Below are 22,326 nucleotides of genomic sequence, written 5' to 3' on the forward strand. Positions count from 1 at the left end.
AAGATTTTAGCACCTGTTTGTTCCAAAGCACTGAAAACATCTCATCTTGGAATAACATGAATTTATTTTCGCTAAAAGAAAAGATATCTTCTAGAACTGGCAGCTGCATTAGTCTGTTTGGAAACTGTTCTATATGTCAAGTGAAATATAAACCAGAGTACTCTGGAATGTCTCAGAAAACATTTCACCAAATTTAATTACAGTTGTATCTATTTTTCTTCCAAACTTAAAGAAATAATTTAATTATCAACAAAAAGGACACACAGACCTGGTTTTATAAAACATGATTTCTAAAACGTATTCTTTACTCACTCTCTCATAACTGCATACCATACGGGTACGGGCAGCAGACAGTATATGTAGTATGTCCAAGGAGAAGTTTGGATCAACAGGAAAAAAGTTATCATCATCCCAACAAATGTAAAACCGCACAAGAGCGCTGCAGATTCCTGAAAAACAAATGGTTAGACAAACATCACTAAAACAGCAATGAAATGGTTTAAACTACAAGCTATTTTCCACTTGTGGAGTTACACCCTAAAGCAAATGCCATGTTAGAACAGCCACTCAAGCTGCCTCGTGTCTATGAATACAACTCTGGATGCTGTTTCCACAGCCCGATTAAAAAGCTGCAGAAAGATTTGAAGATCTACTTCTAAATATTGCTCTACGTAGGGTCCTGCAGTAAACTCTGCACAGGCAAAGTGCACTTGTACAATCTGGAAGCCTAATGCGTGCAACACTATTTAAGTTCAAAAGAAGCTTGAAGTCCAGTGGAAGTCAGAGCATGAAGAGTCTTGGAAAAAAAAAAAAACACAACTCTTAAATTTAGGTTCTAAAAATAGACTCGAAGTATAACCTTTTGAGTTCAAGTTCAGAGCATTACAGTCAAAGCATTTAATGAAAATTCCATTAGCACACGTCTCCTTCTCCTACTTGAGGCATTTATAAGAGAAACAAATTAAAATACAAGACATCGACTCCTACTGAGATCAGCTCTTCAGGATTTAGTAGCAGCTACCGAAGGGAGATTGCCACTAGCCTTCCACAGCTAAGTTCCCCTACGTTACTCCTGATCCCCTGCAGTTTCCACCTTTGGGCATTAAGCTAAGCCAGCCCCAAATTCAATTTCCTGCTAACAAAGCAGAGATGAAAGCAAGGACGGTGGTGCAGGAGCTGCCCTGTGAGCCAACCCAATTTTTCCCAGTGCAAAGACTGATGCACCTGCTGAAGAGGCAGCACAGGCTGATGGGGACTAATCAGCAGTTAGCAGCAGGCTCTCACTTGCACAAAGAAGAGCATTAAACAGTCAATCCATCCACCTTTTACTTGGTCATTGAACTACTTTTCCTTCTTCAGGTAAAGGAAGATTACATGCAAGTTTGAAATGAACAATTTTATCTTTTGGTATTGCAACTTGAGGTTGTGAAGGCAGCTTTAGCAACGGAGCAGTGCTCAGCACAATGGGTAGGTAATGACTGAAGAATCTGTTTTCTTTTAATAACAGAACTGCCAGTTCCTCTGAATGAGTTATTTCAAAGGATACACGACTATGCTAGATGTGCTGAGAAGACAAGACACTCAATTAGCAGGTCACATCGATGGGTTAGCAGTTTTTGTTCTCCTCCCTGCCGTAATTGACATAAAACTGCCCTGATCTAAGCTGACAGCAAATGCAAGTTCTAAATGATTTTTAAAATACAATTTCTGCTAAGATACGCCATTAAAGGGAAAAAAAAGTCATACAGAAAGCTGACCTAATGCAATATGGTTCCATTAGTTTTAAATTTTACATTTGCTGACACGTACACAAAATGAATATGTATAGATACGATACACACACAATGGAGTTTATTGTCGAACGAGTAAACCACACACAATCAACGTTTTATTCCACGCTGAGATAAAGATTATACAATCCAATAGCTGGTCATGCATTGAAGACAGAAACTGATTTCACATTTTCTGTGAATGTTTAAAATTAGATTAAAAGGTTAGGCTTCTTACTAAGTGAAACACCCCACCCCAAAAGAAAAAAAAATGTTTTCTCATAAGCAGCATAAGAAGCCACAGACTTTTATAGATGACATATACAGGATATGCAGTTTCATTATTCAAAGGCTGCTACTGGATTTTATACGGCTGTGCTTTGCACAAAACTATTTGTCAATGGTAGATTAGTTTCTCAGCAATATTCTTTAAGTAGCTCTGATACTATCTGTAAAGCAAATAACTTCCATGTAAGAAGCGTCAGGCTCACACTGTGACTCCCTGAATATATATGAACACACAAAAAAAAAAAATATATATATATATATACAGAAAAGGGCCTGTTATAAAAACAGTGAAAAGAAAAATTCTACATGCAACAGAAGGAACCTCTTTTTTTCCCCACCAGTGTTGCTGGCATAAGTTTTGCGTAACATTTTTGAGATTTTACCTGTTGAAAGTAACGAATTATTTTAGAAGTGAAATTTTATGTTGACTAAAAATACTACATTTTTGCTTATGCTTTTAACATACCCAATATTCAGTCTAATTTTTGTAATTATTCTGTTCATATCTAACATAAGCATCTTGGACTATTTCTTCTACGTTCTTTGATGAAAGAAAACCTAAGTAATGCAGTACATCACTTATGAATATTTTCTGATTCAATTCTGTTTGATCATTTTCATTAAAAGCCAAGACTCTCTCATTTCAGCCAGTTGTAAAAACATCAAGATAGCACGATGGGAATTTTCTCAGAGTAATATACTGAAGGCAGTACAGATGCTACAGGAATACTCATTGCCAAATTAAACAATTTCTTTTACTCTGAAACAAATCCTTAAGTCTGGGAGGGTTTTTTTGTTTGTTTGTTTCTCTCCATAAAGCTTTCATCTTCCCCTGGTGAAATGCTAGCTTTTAGCTGGTTCTCCTTTTTGAGGTCTCTCTCTTCTGATGAATGACTGAAACAAAAATGAATTTCCTAGGATTTTGGATTTTGTGAAAAATCGAGCCATTATAACCTTGTTAAAAAGAGCTTCCTCTTTGATATTTTCTTCTCTACTCTTGCAAATCGTAAAGGGCAAGAGTGCAAGCTGACCTGTGAAACCACAGTTCACCTTTCAATTAAAACAGGTTATACATTTTAAAAATGCCATCATAGAATTGCAAGGCTTCTGAAGACTGATTACCCACCACTACTGAGGACAGGAACAAAAGAATCTACATGCAAATTTTTTGGCCCTACAGTAGAAAGCAAAAATCGAAATGGAATCCAAAAGTCTGTATTGTTCATTGTATAACAATGCCCATTACTAGAGTGCTGACTTTATTACAGTTAAAGTTGAAAATTGACTTCTGGTTAAAGACCGATTCTCTAATAGTTTTTTAGCATTTAGTAAAATGCACAGTTGTAAGAAAGAAACTCAGAAAACACAGTATTGCATATTCTGACTTGTAATGCATTGGAATACTGATCTGAATTAATGGTCCAAACAATAACACCAGGCAGGATTACAGCAGCTGTTTCCATCTGTGGTCAACAGAACAGAACAGTGGAATGTGTGCAGTTTTATCTCCTGCACAGAGGCACCAGGCACACATAACACTGAAAACAGGGAGAAATCACTGCATATTTCTGACCTACCTTATTACTACTCTGGACAGCCTTAGTCAAATTGGTATGGGTCTTGACAATCACCAGGATCACGTAAGTCGTCCATCCCATGAAACCCATTGCGATACTTAGGCCCAGGAATAATCTGTCATACGTATGGTAATACGACAGGCCTTCCAAAGCAAGGTTAATCAGGGTTTTGCACAGAGATACCTAGAGACAAACAAAAAATACAAGCAACAGTTTGAAGTAATGTAAGCTCCATACCACGAATCAACCCAACCAACAACTGCAGCTCAAGCAGTTCTGCCGTTCCTGGCACGTGTCCTCTGTACAACCAGGTATGGTGTTTTGGCCAACATCAACTACTGGAGTGTGCACCGCTTCAGACTCCTGTTGGACATAAAGTCAGCCATCACTTGGCTCTTTCACTACCCAACTGAGCCACGACAGTGGTTGAGATGCTGAAAGTTTCACAGGCTGCACATCTTGAACACCATCTATTATAAAGCATACCACTTGTTTGTCCCATCAGCATTTGACCTTTACAGGTGACCCCCTGAAAAAAAAAAACAGTCACAAGCTTCTGAGAGCACCACATTTAAATAGGAGGATGACTATGGATACAGATTACACTGGACTGTACTAAGTTTAATCACAAGTCTCTCTAGCTCACTACCTCCCTCACTGTGCTGACCCCAGTGATTTTCCCAAAGATGGGAAAAAAACTGTGTAATTTATGGTCACAGAGGATTCTCTGATTGATGGAAAGATCTGTAAGGAAGGCTATAATAAGAAGTTAAGCACACATCATGATGCTTCTTTATATGCCCAAGTATCCATTAAATACTTTGTTATTACTATAATTGTCTTTATTAATTCGCCTGATATGGTTCTCAAGGCTAGGCACAGTAGTGGACATATCACATCCATCTACCAGTAGAAACAACACTCTTTTCTCTTGGAGCACTTGATTTCCCGTTCCTGCTCAATTTGAGGAAATGTCCATCAGTAATGTGTCATTACTCCCTATGACCCACAAAGTACTAGGAAATTTGAAAAAAGAAGTTCAGATCGTCCTTGATCAGATCAGAGGTCAAGTACAAGGATAAGGACAATGATATTTAACATTTGTCTCACTGTCAAAATCCTTTGAGAAGCACTCTTACACATAAAACACTTGAAAGGGCACAAAGTTCCTCAAAATAAATGAATTATAGTATGCTGATATCATCTGCTTGCTGTTATCTGTTAAAGCAGGTGACAGAGATCCTATTAAACCAAGAAGTTGGGACAAAGTTTCAATCAACAGAAAAAAGCGTATCAACTGTTGAAGAGCCTGATTTGTTAGTCCTCAAAAGAGTGATCATGAACACATAGGGTACCTGAAGCAAACAAGGGGTAAAGTTTATGTATAAGAGGTCTCAAGTCCCTAGACCTCTACAGCCTCTGAGCAAGCCCAAGTCCAGATGAAAGAAAGCTGGAGAGGGACTCTATCAGGGAGTGTAGCGATGGAGCAAGGAATAATGGCTTTGAACAAATGGAGGGGAGATTTAGATTAGATGTGATGTGAGGAAGTAATTCTTTATTCAGAGCACAAAGCACACATGGGCATTAGGGCTGAAGATACACCTTGCTTCTCTTCTTGTCCATAAAGAATAGAATAAAATCACATAAAAACCGGTGTTAACAATAAACCCAGGGCACAGGACGGGAGGTGCAGGGCAGTCCCTGTGGCCAAGGCACAGCCTTTCTCTCCGGCAAACCAAATGGCCTGGTGGAAACAGCCCCAGAAAAAGGGTCCTCAGCCCCCCCAACCCTCCTCCTTGTCCACGTGAGGGCATCTTCCAGGCTGCTCCCAGCACAGCCACCTTTGGCCATGCGTGGGCCACCCCATCACGGAGGCTTGCTGAGGTCACTGGCCACCACTGCCCTGTGGGCCCTATAAAACAGGCCCCCTGCAGCTGGCCCAGTATTCACTGAGCTTCTAGGCACCCTGACTGCCAGCCAGTGTGGCAGGAAGGAGACCAGAAGAGTGAGGCAAGCAGCAGGCCTCTTGGTGGGCGAGGACAGCCATGCTGTCCAAAGAAGCACCAAGAAGGAATGCACCTGAGCAGGAGAGGTGTTGTGGGCACAGGGATGGTGCTGGGAGCATGAGAGACACCAGTGCTCGAGGGACCTCTGGTGCCCAGCCCATGGAGATGTGTAAGCAGTACCAGTGGTACCACAACGATGCAGGGAACAGGCTGTCCCCTCAAACGCCCAGCGACAGGGGGCCCGGGCCTTACTACAGGCACGACAGTGGCATGGGGTGAAGGCAGGAGCATCAGGCAGACAGCCATGGGGAGCAGAGGCGTGCCCATAATCCAGAACATGGTGTGGGACCCAGGCATGGCTGTCAAATGGACGGCAGTGTCAAACCCCTGCATGGAAATCAACCAGACAGTGGCACGGGGCCTAGGGGTGGAGCTGGACCACCCCCTGGTTCAGCACCCCGGCCTGAGAACGTTCCAGATGGAAGCCATCCCGTATGGGCAGTCCCGGGCAAGGACTGGCTTGTCCTTCTGCCAAACACCATGGAGCCCATGGAGATGGATCCACCATATGTGGAGGAACCGATGGAAGTGGATCCACCTCGGCCAGAACAGAGCTGCACCTACCCCGGCATGTCTTTGCTCTGTGCCACCACAGCACCCCAACAGCATCGCTGGAGTGCCTGGTGAGCTCCCTACTCATCGCGCAGGCTCCATCCCCAGCATTAGCTTGGAGCCCCCAAACACCACAGACATCCCACAAGCTTACCTGCGGGATGTCCCGGCAATAAAGAACTCTGTTGCCAATGCTCAGGGATTGTGTGAGTGCTTCTTTCCCAGCCCCCAGCCCTTGTGCCAGAGGTGGCAGCCCTTCTGCACAGAGCCTGGAGGAACAGCACAAGCGAGGACCCAGCTTCCTTCGGGCTGCTGCGCTGGGGTGACAGCAGGAGTCCGCAGGGGCCACCATGCACCTTTAACATTTGTGAAAATAGACTGGGGGTGAAAATAGTAGGCTCTCGTGGGGGAGGGGGCTGTTCCTCCTGAACAACCACTACACGTTTTGAGGCCCTGCTTCCCAGGACGTGGTCAAACATCGCTTGTTGATGGGAAGTAGAGAATAATTTTTTTTTCCCCTCTCTCCGTGCTTCCACGCGGACTTCTTGTTTCTTTTGTTCCTCCCCATTCCCTTTCCTTTTAATTAAACCTTTCTCATCTCAAACCTCAAGTTCTGTGTTGTATTTTCTCCCCCTTCCTCTTTGAGGAGAGGGGGAGTGAGAGAGCTGTTGTGGTGGAGCTCGGCTGCCCACCTGAGTAAAACCACCACACCTGAACCCATAGCTGGAGGCTGGGGGAGCAAAGTCCCACCCACTGTCAGTGAAGAGCAGGTCTGACACCACCTGATGAATCTAAACAGGTACAAGTCTATGGGACTTGATGACATGTATATCAGGGTCCTGAGGGAACTGGCTGATGGAATTGCCAAGCACTCCATCAGAGCTAAAAAGCCATGGCATTCAGGCAATGTCCCTGGTGAGTGGAAAAATGGAAACATCATGCCCCTACTCTTCAACAATTAAAGAATTGAACAAAGAGCACTAATCTTCAACAATAAAACAATTAGGAGACTTTTCTTCTCAGAAAGAGCACTCAGGCATTGGAACGGGTTGCCCAGGGAAGTGGTGGCACCACCGTCCCTGGGGGTGTTCAAGGCAAGGTTGGACCTGGTGCGTAGGGACATGGTTTAGTGGGTGACATTGGAAGCAGGGTGATGGTTGGACCAGATGATCTTGGAGGTCTTTTCCAACCTTAATGTTTCTATGACTCTGTGTTACACTGATCAGATACAGCTAATTTTCCAGCCTGAGCTGGAAAAGAACACGTGGAACGTGTGGTCCGAGGTAGATAAGGCTGCGATTTGCTAGGTCCTGCATTTTTGCCACCTAACCCAACCCATAAAAGTGGCCTTAATGGAGCCGGAGAGGGACTCTATCAGGGAGTGTAGCCATGGAACAAGGGATAACAGCTTTGAACAAATGGAGGGGAGATTTAGATTAGATGTGATGTGAGGAAGAAATTCTTTATTCAGAGCACAAGTGCACATGGGAATTAGGGCTGAAGATGCACCTTGCTTCTCTTCTTTTGCGTGAGGAATAGAACTAATTACCTAAAAGCCAGTGTTAAAAATAAATGCAGGGCAAAAGGTGGGATGTGGAGGGCAGTCCCCATGGCCAAGGCGCAGCCTTTCTTGCTGGCAAGCCAAATGGCCCGGGGGAACCAGCCCCACACAAGGCGCCCTCAGCCCCCCCAGCCTTTCTCCTTCCTCCACGTGAGGGCATCTTCCGGACCACTCCCAACACAGCCACCCAAATTTGGCCACACATGGGCCACTCCATCACAGGGGCTTGCTGAGGTCACAGTGGCCACCACTACCTCGCGGGCCCTATAAAAAGGCCCCTGTGCCGCCAGCCCGCCACTCGCTGAGCTTCGAGGCCCCCTGACAGCCAGCATCCGCGGCAGAAGGCAGCCCAGAAGCAGCAAGGCGAGAGGCGGCCCTCGTTGGTGCGAGCGGACGGCGATGCAGTCCCAGCGAGCACCAGCAAGGAAGGCAGCCGAGAAGAAGCGTCATGGGCAGAGCACCAGCGGCACGACAAACACCAGCGCCCAAGGCCGCTCTGGCGTGCAGCCCAGTGACAATTCCAACTGGTACCCTTGGCACCACAACCATGCGGGGAACAGGCCGGCCCCTCAGCCATCCAGCCACAGGGGGGCTGGGCCTTCCCAGTGGTGCAACGGCGGCGTGGGGCGAAGGCAGCAGGATCAGTCCGACAGCCACAGGGAGCACAGGCATGCCTACCATCCCTACCACGGCGCGGGACCCAGCCAGGGCCATACACCAGATGGCAGCGTCGGATCCACGCACGGAAATCAACCCGACAGTGGACGTAGGCATGGAACTGAACGACCCCGTGGTTCGGCACCCCGGCCTGGAAGGCATCCTGTTTGGGCAGTCCTGGGCAAGGACTGGCTTAGCCTTCTGCCCAGCACCGAGGAGCCCATGGAGGTGGATCCTCCACAAGACACGGAGGAGCCAATGGAAGTCGGTCCACCTCAGCAAGAACAGACCTGGGACTCCAGCGGCACATCTTGGTTCTCTGCTTTGCGAGCACAGAAAGAGCGTCGCAAGAGCGCGCGGCCAGCCCCCTACTCGTCGGCGCGCGGGCTCCATCCCCACCATTAGCTTGGAGCCCCCAAACACCATGGACGTCCTGCAGGCTTACCTGCAAGGCGTCCCGGCAATAAAGAAATCTGTTGCCAATGCTCAGGAGTTGTGTGAGTGCTTCTTTCCTATCCCCCAGCCCTTGTGCCAGAGGCGGCGTCCCTTCTGCACAGAGCCTGGAGGAACAGCACAAGAGAGGACCCAGCTCCCTTCGGGCTGCTGCGCTGGGGTGACAGCAGGAGTCCCCGAGGGCCACCATGCACCTTTAACATTTGTGAAAATAGTAGACTGAGGGGTGAAAATAGGAGTGTGTGAGTGATTAGAGGTGGCTAATTTCTTATCCTAGGAGTGAGTTTCTCTACCTGAGTACTTGGTAACGACAGACGTGGAGAAAGCTGAGGTACTCAACAACTTCTTTACCTCCATCTGCACTGGTAGGCGGGCTTCCCGAGTCTTTCATTTCCCTGAACCCGCAGATGGAGGCTGGGGAAGCAAAGTCCCACCCACTGTAACCGAAGAGCAAGTTCGAGACCACCTGATGAATCTAAACAACAGGTACAGGTCTATGGGACCAGATGACATGAATCCCAGGGTCCTGAGGGAACTGGCTGATGGAATTGCCAAGCTCTCCATCAGAGTTGAAAAGCCCTGGCATTCAGGCAATGTCCCTGGTGAGTGGAAAAATGGAAACATCATGCCCCTACTCTTCAACAATTAAAACAAAGAATTGAACAAAGAGCACTACTCTTCAACAATAAAACAATTAGGAGACTTTTCTTCTCAGAAAAGTCTTGGACAGGCATTGGAACGGGTTGCCCGGGGAGGGGTGGGGTCACTGTCCCTGGGGGTGTTCAAGACAAGGTTGGACCTGGTATGTAGGGACATGGTTTAGTGTGCGACATTGGTAGTAGGGCGATGGTTGGATGAGATGATTTTGAAGGTCTTTTCTAACCTTAATTTCTCTGTGATTCTATTCTATGACCCACCACTCAAACTTGCAGGTTTGACTACTGAAAATGATTAAAATACATCCTGTAAGTAAATCTGTAACAGACAAGCAGTAGTTGGAAATAAAAAAGATCTGTTCCCACACCAAAATAGATCCATTGATGTTAACTGAGCTATTTCCAATTTACAATGATGTAAATGAAAAGGTACAAGGTATAAAATAGGTTTAGTTCTTCTGTGCATGAAACAGTAGTTTATAACCTTGAGAAACATATTAAGAAAAAAAAAAAAAGAGCTGAACCTTAGCACATAACAGAATTATTCTTCCATGCATTTGCTAGGTTAAATGCAATCTTACAGATTCAACTTTTTCATGGGCTTTTTCACACAAAAGTCAGTAACTAACCTAAACCTGTTAAAATGAAAGTCGTCATTGTATCATTTAGCTCTGCAAATTATTTCTGTGAATGTCAGAATACAAGCACTGGCAAACTGCAACCATCAGGCACCCTGTCTCACTGAGTAGCAGAAAACGCTTAGGAAGGTATTCAAGACTTGCAAAGCACAGAATGATTCCACATAAAGCTCTCAGTTTCTGACAAAGTGAAATGCAAAATTAAAAACATGAACAGCTGGTTCAGGTAAGAGAAGTACAAAACAAAGCAGGGTCTACGACAGAGCAAGTCACCATGCTTTTTCATGCAACTAGCAGCCTAGGAAGGATGATTATGATCTACATTCTTTAGTTTCTCTTTGAATTTACTCTTTTTTTACAGTGGAAAAGATAAACATACTTTGTGTGCTGCTACACTGTGGAATGGTAGCAAATAGTTTAATAGCTATGAGAAAAAACTGAGTAAGTTAGTATTGTTCAATAGCGCTGATGTCATGAAATGCAAAACTTTGGAGACTTATAATGGGATTTTATTTGTGTTGGTGAGATGTGCATCAGAATGACAAATATTTTCTGGTTTAAGTTAAACAAATATAAATATATTTACATATAACAGAAGTTCTTAAAGTTTCTATAAGATAGAGAGCAAAGGTGCACTTACCGCTTCATCATACTTTTGCTGCTGAATGTACAGTCTTGTTTTCTTTAAAAAGTTGATCTGTTCAGAATCAGAAAGTGGCCTGTCCAACAAAATAAACAGATATTAACATTAATGCTTCTTTTCATGAGCAGAGGAGGAGACAGAAAAACTTCACTTCATAATCAAAAATGATTCTGGAATGAAATGAAACAAAACAAGTTTTCCAAATTTCATTAGGGGAACGCTCCATACCTCTATATTCATTTTCACACGTAAGTCAACACTGCTGCTGTCTAATTTACCCCAAGAACTTTGCATTAATAGACACATCTTTTATTCCCAGCTAATACTGCTGGTGAAAATTCTCTCCCTTGTGCATTATTATTGACCACTGCCCTGAGCAAGAAGCACTGCACACACAAGAATTAAGCAAATTAACTGATTTGATGATACCCATGGCTGTAAGATGTTTGAAAGCCTGTCAGCAAAGGACAAATTGTTCAGGATCCACAATAGCCATAGATGATGCCTAACAATCTTTTATTAAAAAAAAAAAAAAAAAAAAAAAAAAAAGAGTTTATCTCCTCTTCCAGGAAGCTGTTAACAGAGTCCCCATACCAGGGGATAGAACAATTACCTGACAGCACTGAGGCCTGTGGTAAAAATCTCTGACTTTAATGAGTTAGATAATCACCCAAAATCATTTCTACAACCCTTCCTTTCCAGGAAATATCACCATGGAAGAACAAACCAGCCAACCAACCCCCACCAAACAGAGGAGGAAGGAGCTGAGTCCCTTGCCACTTTGTTCCAGGTTAAGGATGGCAGCAGGGCAGAGGATCCCCTGGGCAAATTGTCAGCCACTGGCCCTCTCAGCACCACAGAGGAAAATTGTCATGGGTCCCAGATTCATGACAGCTGATAAACAGATACAGGAAGGTTTTCCTTCACACACTCCACAACGCTGCTGAGCCACAGCATCACCTTCACAGCACGATGGCCCAGCAGTGTACCATTGGCCCTTGCGCACACTCCTCCACACGCAGAAATCCAAACTTCACGTTTCAGGCTGTACCAAATCCAGATCCACCCTTGGGGTCTCATTCCTTTTATTTTAATCAGCAGCAATAACCTGGGTGGGCACTCAGTTGAACCACGGGGGTCGTTTTTGATGTGATGCACCCACTGCCTGGAAACACTTCCTCCTGAGCATTTGATATGAGCTGTAGGAGCTACCACTGCCTGCCACCCAGAAGCAGCTGATGCATCATCAATGATACATACACACTATCTTGTGAGCCACGAAACCGCTGTGAATGATTCTGTGATTGACCAACCTGATTTTTTTTTTCTTTTACTATTACTAATAGTACCCTGACGTGTTTTGCTGGATTGCTTTGATTTCAGAGCACAGCAGTATTGAGCAGGGGTCTTCTAAAACAGCAACAAATCTATCTTTTGAAAAAGGTAAAAAACTAGCTGCATTTAAAATGCTCAGCTGTTTTAAATCTAGAAGAATCTAAACGTGTTGTTATCTGTAAACGAGAAGGAAGTGAGAGGCCCCATGGAATTCAATACACTCTGTAACAGAAAAGCAACAGAGGAAGAAAGGAAGATGAGTGACATGGTGGTAGTGAGCATTTAATCACCTTAACTTTGGAGGGGAGGGCAGAAGACTTCAGAAAATAGCCTTGAAAAGTAGCAGAGTGAATGCTGGTTGTTTCTGCACCTTCATGGTATGTCCCAATGAACATCAACCCTACAGCTCCAAAGGCCGAGGGCTACCAGCACGTAGCCAGAGAGCGTGCACCAAGGCTGGTGATAATTCAGGGAGGAATCAATTCTTCAAGTAGGCTAACAAGATGCTAGCACTGCCTCAGAGAAATCTTTGATCTATCTAGTTTTCCTAATGTTTTTGGCAGGGCAAACTGCCAAAGGAACCAAACCCACGTGGCAGTTTCCACCTTGTGAGTAACAGGAAGAAGAAGTGCTAACTTTTAGGTAAGGATTTAAAGAATCTGAAATAAATATTAAGCAGCTTCATTTAGAACTTCAATTCATCCAAAGGGTTCCTACGTGAATTGTCTCATTTTTATTGTTTCATATGTATGCTTTCTGACAATTTTATCCTTCTAATATTTAATGCAAAGGTTTAACATGCTAGAAAAGCCTTATTTTTACCTTTCACTCTCTATTCTTTCCTACAGTCATTTAGCTATAAATCCCTTAATTATCTTTTTACTCTCGATGAACCATTTTAATATTAACGAACAAGTTACAGTCTTTACCTATTCCTTCTTCGATGACAGCTCCCAGGATCTCTGCACGTGGAACGGTGTAACAGACGAAATGTTTTTTTTTAAGCAGAAAGGTTCAGGAAGTCAAATGCACAATGCAATTATTATGTCAAATGGGGTTGCCATTAGCGAGTGCGCAGTTAATTCTCAACAGCTACCGTTGTACCACACATTTTACCTTACTTCCATACGCATGGATTTCAAGGTACTGACAGTACAATTATGTATGGATTACTTCTCTGTTAAGTTAATGAATTCTACCAGAAACTGAGGACTGTTCACACATACCTGTATCAAAATGCAAGTTTCATCCTGAATACAATGTTTGATTGTCACCTTACACATTATTTGCCTCAATATTCAATAAAAACTAAAATAAGCCATGAGAGGATTTTTACATCTCACGCCAGACTAAAGAGAGGAGTTACTAAACACGCAGATTATTCATCAGTCAAGGCCTGAATGTAGTTCACCATAAGCAGCTTATCATCCACCAAGGATCTCAATTCGCATCCTAAACCTGACAAAGAAGATGGGAAATTTAAAAGAAGACCTTCACCAGAGGTAGGAGAAAGAGCAAAGCGATAAAGCTGACCCACGAATAGAAGAGGAAAGTTGTCTAGAAAAGGGAGAAGCCAGGGACTTAAATAAACAAACAGCCCACAAGTGGCTCTTAAAAAAAAAAAACCTAAATGAAGTCAGAACAAATGAAAAAAACAGAGCCCAGAAAAAGCAGACACAGACTTGTGTGCATGGTACTTGGATTTTACCAATTTTCTGTATTTCCCATACTACCCCCTGAGGAGTGTTTTTAAAACTGTTATTAGATATAAACATCTTTGTCTATTTCAGCCAGAATATGTTCCAGAACAAATAACCCATCAATGTAAAAGCTGCGTGCAACAGATCACTAGAAAAAAAAAGTATCACAGAAGTGGGAAGAGAGAGGAAGAAGAAATAACTCATGCAACCTAGGGCAGCTAGACACCATAGGATACCACTTTCCTTGTGGGATAGCAAGTGGAATTTATACCTACAAATGAAGTACTGCAACTGGACTTTACTCAGGTACCATGAAATTAAAAATGAAATACTTGCATGCTAAAATCACATATGAAACACACCATGCTGAACAATGTGCAACACCAGAGACCTTGAGACTTACTGAAGCATCACTTAGGAGGAATTTAAGAATATTTAGAGGTACTGAGAATTCAAGGCAATGCTGAAAATTAGTGGATTTAGCTCCACCCCTATGCGTTCAGTCATGAGAGGTTCCACCATAGTATAATACTATACATTACAAGGTAAGCAGACTCTGGAAAAGGAAAAAATAAAGCTGAAAATTGCAGAAACTCACCCTTTTGAGGCAAACAGTAAGGAACCATCCAAAATAAAGGAACAGAGAAGAATAAAAAGTAATACCTAAACAAGTATTGTATCTATTCAAAGATGATTATGAATGATGGTTAATTTTTGACTACCTGAACACATACAGGATTTCAGTGCATGAGTACAAATAGAATAAAATGTATCAGGTGTCAAGAGTTTCAACCCTTACAGACAAAATTTATGGGGTGCTACTGTCTGCTAATTCCAACAATCAGAGCACAAAGCGGAAATGCTGTTTGCTAGGTTTTAATTTTAGATGTGACCAAACAACAAAACTGCAAGGCAAACGTGGATCTGAGAAATTAAATCTTGAACTATTCTTAGCACCAGTTAGTTTAATTTTAACTTAATTGAAACCATTGAGAAGGTTTAGAATACAAACGAGGTAGTGTCAGAGACAAGAGTAAGCAGGCCAGTTATTTCCCTGTGTTTCAGCGTGCAGCAATCCCAGAGGCACTACTAGTATGGTAATGTATTCTCAAGGTCATTTAATGCACACACATGCAATTAATATTAATAGTAATTAAGTGAGTTTAGTGATCATTATTAAAAAGATCCTGAACTCTACAAAGAGAGCTTAAAGTTGTGAATGCACATGCTCCTCCTGGCTACCCTTCACCATCCAGTTCTACAAAACTAGAAGTACAACTAGTAAAAATGAAGTCTTTTTGCTGTAACACAATATCCTAGAAGTCTTGTTTTCGCTGTATTTGCCTATTAATAGGGAAGAGAGAGCAGCTGTCCTCCTTTCTTTGAAGAAAACATTACAAAATACATTGCTCACACACTGTAAAATGTAGTACCCTGAGATTTAACTTGAACAAAAAAAACTACAAACTTAATAGTCCCATATATGATAAATAATCTAAATGCCTTCACAGTAACATTAGACCTCTACATTCTTCACAGGAAATGATGGTGGCACTAGGAGAAGGGTAATTTTGTTTTTCAATATGGCCATCTGAAATTAGCTTTCTAGCTCCAGACAGAGAACTCACAGCTTCATCCGTGAACAAACACAGTTAATTACGAAAGAAAACAATTGGGCTAATTGTGCAAGTGCTTGTAAACCATCCCTTATGAGATGTTAGCTACCCTTCTCATAAGCATACCTGACAGGATTAATCTTTCTAACGCATCATTCACGCTTCATATCAGCTAAGCTATTTGACAGCACTAATAACAAGGCTGAGATGAAGCAAGGCTCTGGTAGCAATGTCAAGGGGACCTCTCTTTGGCCAGTGAATCTTATTTATCATCACGCTACAGAATTACCATCCCCACCAGCACAGACAGTGTGCTACAGTCAAACCATGAAACCCAACAGCAAAAGACATCTTACAGCGACATCTGTACCCTCCACTACCAGTATGTTAATTTTATTATGTCTGATCATTTGGGTAATGATTTATAGTCGTTATATTGTACAGTACATTTCCCAGAATTATGCCATAAAAAACCCACAGCCCTTAGGATCTGTCGTGGTTTAACATTTAAAGTGCTCCAGATTTCATCATGAAAGTCAAGGAAGCATCACAGACTGGAAGATGCAACGTATGAAGAAAAATGCTGAGTTGCTTTTTTCTTTTTTAAAGCTTGCTGCCAAGCAGTCGAAACAAATTTGTTTTCAGTTCCCTCAAACACACATGCATCCCTGTATGTATAACTAATAGACTACTCACACTTGAGAACTTAATTTCTTGCAGGAGAACTCAGTCTCTCCAAGACCAACTCCGTGTACCTCACCATCGTCAGCTCATACACATTACATCCATCGCTCCTTTTTTTACTCTTGCCGTTAGTAAAAACAAATGCAAACAAAGAAACACTGAAACCTGTGCATTCTACAACACTTTTGGAATGACAAGATTTGCAGAAAGCAGTGATCACATTTCTACAAACCATATCCCACCAGCAGCAATAGCTGCTCAGCAGACATCGATCATCTAACTTTGCATATTAGGTATTAGGAGATGGGGAAAAAGACCAACTCTTCCCACTGAGGAGAAACAAAAATCTTGAGGGTAAGGATATGCATCTCTTGAACCTCATTATGAACCCCAAATAGATGTGGAAAGGTGACCTGAATAAAGCCTACTAGGATTTTGTATGCATCAGCTTCTCCTGAACATAGTCACAGGATGGTTTGGGTTGGAAGGGACTTTAAAGCCCACCCAGCTCCAACTCCCTGCCATGGGCAGGGACACCTTCCACCTCACCAAGTTGCTCAAAGCCCCATCCAGCCTGGCCTTGAGCACCTCCAGGGATGGGGCAGCCACAGCTTCTCTGGGCAGCCTGTGCCAGGGCCTCACCACCCTCTGGATAAATAACTTCTTCTGAATACCTAATCTAAACCTACACTCTTCTAGTTTAAAGCCATTCCTCCTTGTCCTAGCACTACCCTCCCTGACACAGAGTCCCTCCCCAGCTTTCCTGCAGGCCCCCTTTAGGCACTGGCAGGCCGCTGTAGGGTGTCCCAGAGCTTTCTCTTCTCCAGGCTGAACAACCCCAGCTCCCCCAGCCTGTCTTTGTAGGAGAGGTGCTCCAGCCCTCTGAGCATCCTCATGGCCCTCCTCCAGACCCCCTCTATCACATCCATGTCCTTTTGTGCTGGGGCCCCAGAGCTGAGCACAGGGCTCCAGGTGGGGTCTCACGCGAGCAGAGCAGAGGGGCAGAATCCCCTCCCTCGCCCTGCTGGCCATGCTGCTTTTGGTGCAGCCCAGGATACAGGTGGCTTTCTGGGCTCACGTCGATCGAGCACATATAGCAACATCGCACACGGCAGGCCTTCTCACCTGCTTCGCTATGAAACTCCAAACTCCCCAGCAGCTGGCAATGAAAGAGGCCTCAGACTGCTGCCTCCCCCAGCAACCTCTTCCTTAAAAAGGCCGAGCGGTCACAGATCCTTGTCCTCTTCTCAAGCAAACTGCTGGCGTTTTGGTAATTGGCAACCTGAAAGAAATCCCCTGGAGGAACGCTGCCCCCCCTCATCAGCAGGTTGTCCCACTGGCACCACCCCACCCACGGAGCAGCCCAGGTCTCTGCCACACACCGGCAGTCTCGTCGTGCTGAGTGGGGCCAGCGCTAACATCTCCGCTCTCACCAGGAGAGAAAATTGCCAGCGAAGGAAGCAGTTGCATGTATTCAGACTGTTTACCAACTCTCCTGCTGTGAGGGAGTCATACTAAGAAGGCCAGATTGCTTCCAGTTCAGCAGTTCTGCAATCAGCTGAAATAGTGCTTAGAGGACCAACTATTATTATTTTGATCCACATCACTGCTACTGGCGAGATGGCATCTTGGAAGCGCAGATATAAAACTCGCCCGGCGCTTTTGCAGGGCTGCTACTCAAAAGATGTACAAGTAATGGAACAACACTTTTTCACAGCCTTTTCGGAGCAGCAAGAGGATCTAAAAACAAAGCCAGTCTCCTGCGAGAGCTGCCTTCAAACACTCCCACCGTACAACGGAGAGCATCTCAGAAAGCATCAGGTAGGAAAGGACAACGCAAGATACTCACAGTGTGTGATGTGAGATCAGTCTGGCAGAAATGTGATTGCGTGCCTCTTCCTGATTCACATCAAATTGGTACTAACAAGCAATCTGAGCGCAGAGATGTGATATTAATGACAGTGCAATCAGAATCAAGCCTCACCTTATCATCCTATCATTTCTTTTAAAGACACGGTGCATACCCTAGCAGCAAGAGAACAAAACACATAATACAAAGCCCTCCCAATTCTCTATCAAGAGCAGAAAATGATCAGAGAGTGAATAGCAAATGATGCAAAGCCATGAGTTCATTCAGTGGGCCACGGAGAAAAATCAACCCAATAAATATTTCAGAAATCAAAGCCTGGAACCGTGATGTTTACTTTTCATTGAACTCGCTCTGAAGCACAGAGTACATGATGCTACTACAAGCAATGATCAGGAAAAAATCGGGTGCTATAGTTTCATGGACTTTACCAAATTACACATTTACATTCATTTTAACACTCAGAAACTGATTTTCTCCATTTTAAAAATGTGTTTGTTCTAGTTCTTTATATGTGCCTGTTCAAAAAAAAAAAAAAAAAGAATTGTCTTACTGTATCTTCAAAAGACAGACAGAAAGCACGTACTGTTAGATACAGAAACTTATTTCAGTGTTGTTCGAATAGTGAAATACCAAAGATTAAACGATTCAGTGGGTAACTTGGTGATGCTTAACCTGTAGAGACAGATTAAAACATTTTAGTAAAATGTTAAAATTCAGCCTACGCTACTAAAGGGGCAAGTCCTATGAAATTTAGTTTTCATAGTTTAGAAGATGCAACTCATTTACAAGTGAAAAAAAAAAAAAGGTAATATTTTAGTGTGTTAAAGCAGTGCTAAAGAAAAAGATAGTCACACTGAAAAGTTAACCCACCCTAAAGAGTTAAGTTCCTCTGACAGTGCTACCTAAGGCCCAGGACCCTCACTTTTCCACCTCCTCCTGATCCAACCTCTCCTCTCCTGCTATTCCACGCCAGGCGTTTCAGCTCTGTAGTGGCTCCAATTCAGCCAGGTTTTTGTGCCTTCTGAATTTTCCAACTACTGTGCTAGGGTAAGTCAGCCAGTCTAGCTGTAGGGCTGCCGTCAGTTGCCTTTGCAAACTTTTTTTCTTTTAATAAATATTAAAGGCACCACACCAGGCACTCTGAAAAAAAAAAAAAAAAAAAAAAAAGAGGAGTAAGAAGAGTAATGGGAGACTTCTAAATCTTGAGGTTTTTAAGCTGTAAAGCATAATGAAATTACAGAACTTAGACTTCCATAGACTAAAGATACCAAAAAACTTCTCTAGTGATGCATCTCTAAAGCATCTCTACTGCAAGAGCTGCGGCCAAGCGGAGGCCCCTCTGATGCGGTCCCTCCAGACACTTCAAAGAGGAACAGCTGAGTCGAGTCGAGTCACCCGAGGCCTGCACTGCAACCCAGCGTGGCTTTCAGGCTGCGTGGTGCTGCACAAATCCCTTGGCCAAGCTCAGCCAGATGGCTGTACCAGAGGAGCCACGGGCAGCTCTCACCCAGTGCTGGTACTGCCTGCACGGCCTGGCCTTCATCTCACAGCGCAGCAGGAAGTTCTCATGTGAACCTCCGTTTTGTTTGACAGTGGAAATAATAAATAAAATTGATTTACTGTAAGCAAATCACATAACAGTTTGAATGAGGAAAGGGAAGGAACCTCTCCACGGGCTGGATCTGTGCAATGCTGTGGGAAAATCCATCTGGGCTCTGCTTCAGGAAGATGAGGCGGGGTGCCCGGCATCCAAAGGGCCATAAAGTAAGAAGAATATAGATAATGAGCCAACCTTATCTTATGAAAGCAGCTATTTTATCCTATTTGTTGTGCCTTTCTTAGTGAGATCCAAAGATCCCTGTGCTGTTTCTCCCACTTGACTCCCCCGGTGATGAACATCCTCCTCCATCCCTTCCCACCCCACTGCCTGCCCTGCACACCCCCCACACCGTCACTACACGACGCCTCGTAACCTCTGAGAAAAGGCCCGTGAGATTTATCCAAGGTGACAAGCAAATACATACAAGTCTTGTGATACTTTATCTCATAGGTTAGCCTCTCAGATTCTCCTAAAGACCTACTTCCCACTTGACAATAAACCCAATTATGTCCAGTCCTTCTGCGCAGCAAGCTCTGCTTGTGAAAACAGAGAGCTACGGAGTGTGCTGAAACCTGCCACCAGCAGGGTGCCTGCTTTCGAAGAGGACTGCATCCTCCCTGATCAGCGTTCAGAGCTTCAGACACAGCACATTCAGTGACACAGAACCTGACTTTTTTTTTTTTTTTTGCCAAAAAACATGTGTTTTTATAGTAGACATACATTTCTGATGCATCTAACAGTCCTTAACGTATATAACCACGTGTGTCTCAGGTGCTACCATTTAAATAAATGTCACTTATTTAAACAAAACAAGAACTTGGTGCTTTGAAGGATGTACTGTGTTTACTGACCTCAAGGGACCCTGCCCCACCTAATGGTGGAGGAGAAATCACTTGTTTCGCTTTGATCCAAATGTCAATTTGTCGAAATATTTCTTAGTGCAGTTTTGAAAGGCCATCAGGCAGAGGGAACAATGGAGTGCTGCATCTTCAGTCACAGGAAGGAAGTAGAAAAGAGATATTTGTGCATATGGCCTTTCTTTGAAGTTGCTGTACATCTTCAGAGACTCTCCACACTAATGAAAGAACTACTTTCTATTGCCATGGCAAATCACAGAATAGTTTGGGTTGGAAAGGACCTTAAGGACCATGCAGTTCCAATCCCCTGCCATGGGCAGGGACACCTCCCACCTCACCAGGCTGCCCAAAGCCCCATCCAGCCTGGCCTTGAGCACCTCCAGGGATGGGGCATCCACAGCTTCTCTGGGCAGCCTGGGCCAGGGCCTCACCACCCTCTGAGTGAAGAATTTCCTCCTAATATCCAATCTAAATCTCCCCTCATTTAGTTCAAAACCATTCCCCTTCATCCTGTCATTATCTGCCTGAGCAAGAAGTTGCTCTCCATCTTTTTTTTTCTTTTCTTTTTTTTAAAAGCTCTTTAAGTATTGAAAAGCTGCAATGAGATCACCCCAGAGCCTTCTCTTCTTTAGACTGAACATCCCCAGCTCTTTCAGCCTTTCTTTGTAGGAGAAAAATTTCTCCTACCCTCTGATCATCTTTGTGGTCCTCCTCTGGACCCACTCTAACAAACCCACGTCCTTCTTGTGCTGGGGTCCCAGAGCTGAACCCAGGGCTCCAGGTGGGGCCTCACAAGGGCAGAGCAGAGGGGGACAATCACAAATACATGATGCATATCCACGTGCAAAGACTCAGTCTACGTGATTGATATGCATCAAATCCATGCAAACATTTAAGGCAGTCATATCTCAATTTATATGGGAGGGTAGGGGGAAGGAAATGTTACATTTTCACACGGTGAGGGAGAAACATATTTTAATTGCAGTACAGTGCACACACTAAAATGCAGGGGCTTTCTATAGAACTATAGCTATGGAAGTCATAGCTTGATTATACATACCTATAGCTCCTGGATTATTGAAATTTAGCATTCAAGCAACTAAATTACTTAAGAATGCTTAAACTACTTTAAGAATGCAACATCAAGGTGGTACGAGGTTTTCCATATATGAGAAGATACTAATATGACAATGAGTAACAGTTATGCTGTTTCCTGAAGAAAAAACCACCACCTTTCTTATTGACATACACTGCCAAAGACATTCAAAAAAGAATGGAAAGAGGAAATCAAGCACTCATAATCCAGCTGCCCATCTCTTCTTTGTATGTGGTGGTTCTTAACCTACTGCTCCTGCTGTCTTACCACGGGTCAACCAGAACCTGAACAGCTGGAAGCTGTCTTGCCTGAAAGCATTGCATACGCCAGCCATACACAGCAAGCACTCTTGTGCTTTTGTGTAATTTAATACCTTAAATCTCTTGCACCTGTTGGAATAATCAAGTTGTTTTAATTGGTTTAAGAGGATTTCAATGCAACACTGATGTCCGCTCTACTCACCTCACTACAACCGTCCTCCTGCTACTCCTTTTAGGATTCTGGAGGTGATTTTTTTATATTTTTTTTTAGGATTTACTGCAGAGTCTGGAGGTGGCAGCTTTGGGAATGCTTTTGCAACAGCAGCATCTGGCCCCTTGGCACACTCCTCTTCAAACAGGGCCAGCTCTGCAGTTGCTTGAAGGTACATCAAGTGGTGAGAATGCTAAGATAATTTCACTATCCTGGACATCGGTCTTCCTGTCAGCT

At 43.7% G+C, this 22,326-nt stretch overlaps 1 protein-coding gene across 3 annotated transcripts in view; it reads right to left on the minus strand.

Moving 5' to 3' along the window:
- The window catches only part of PIGN (phosphatidylinositol glycan anchor biosynthesis class N), a 104,771-nt gene that overhangs the window by 35,352 nt on the left and 47,093 nt on the right, over positions 1–22,326 (minus strand). For all 3 annotated transcript variants that reach the window (XM_084306742.1, XM_084306743.1, XM_084306744.1), the window contains exons 13-15: positions 10,858–10,936; positions 3,635–3,817; positions 313–449 (exon numbers count right to left, since the gene is read on the minus strand). In XM_084306742.1, coding sequence (XP_084162868.1) covers positions 313–449; positions 3,635–3,817; positions 10,858–10,936 — 399 coding nt within the window. The remainder of the gene's footprint in view (positions 1–312; positions 450–3,634; positions 3,818–10,857; positions 10,937–22,326) is intronic.

The sequence above is a fragment of the Netta rufina genome (assembly GCF_964035555.1).
Source record: "Netta rufina genome assembly, chromosome: 2".
NCBI classification, from domain to species: domain Eukaryota; kingdom Metazoa; phylum Chordata; class Aves; order Anseriformes; family Anatidae; genus Netta; species Netta rufina.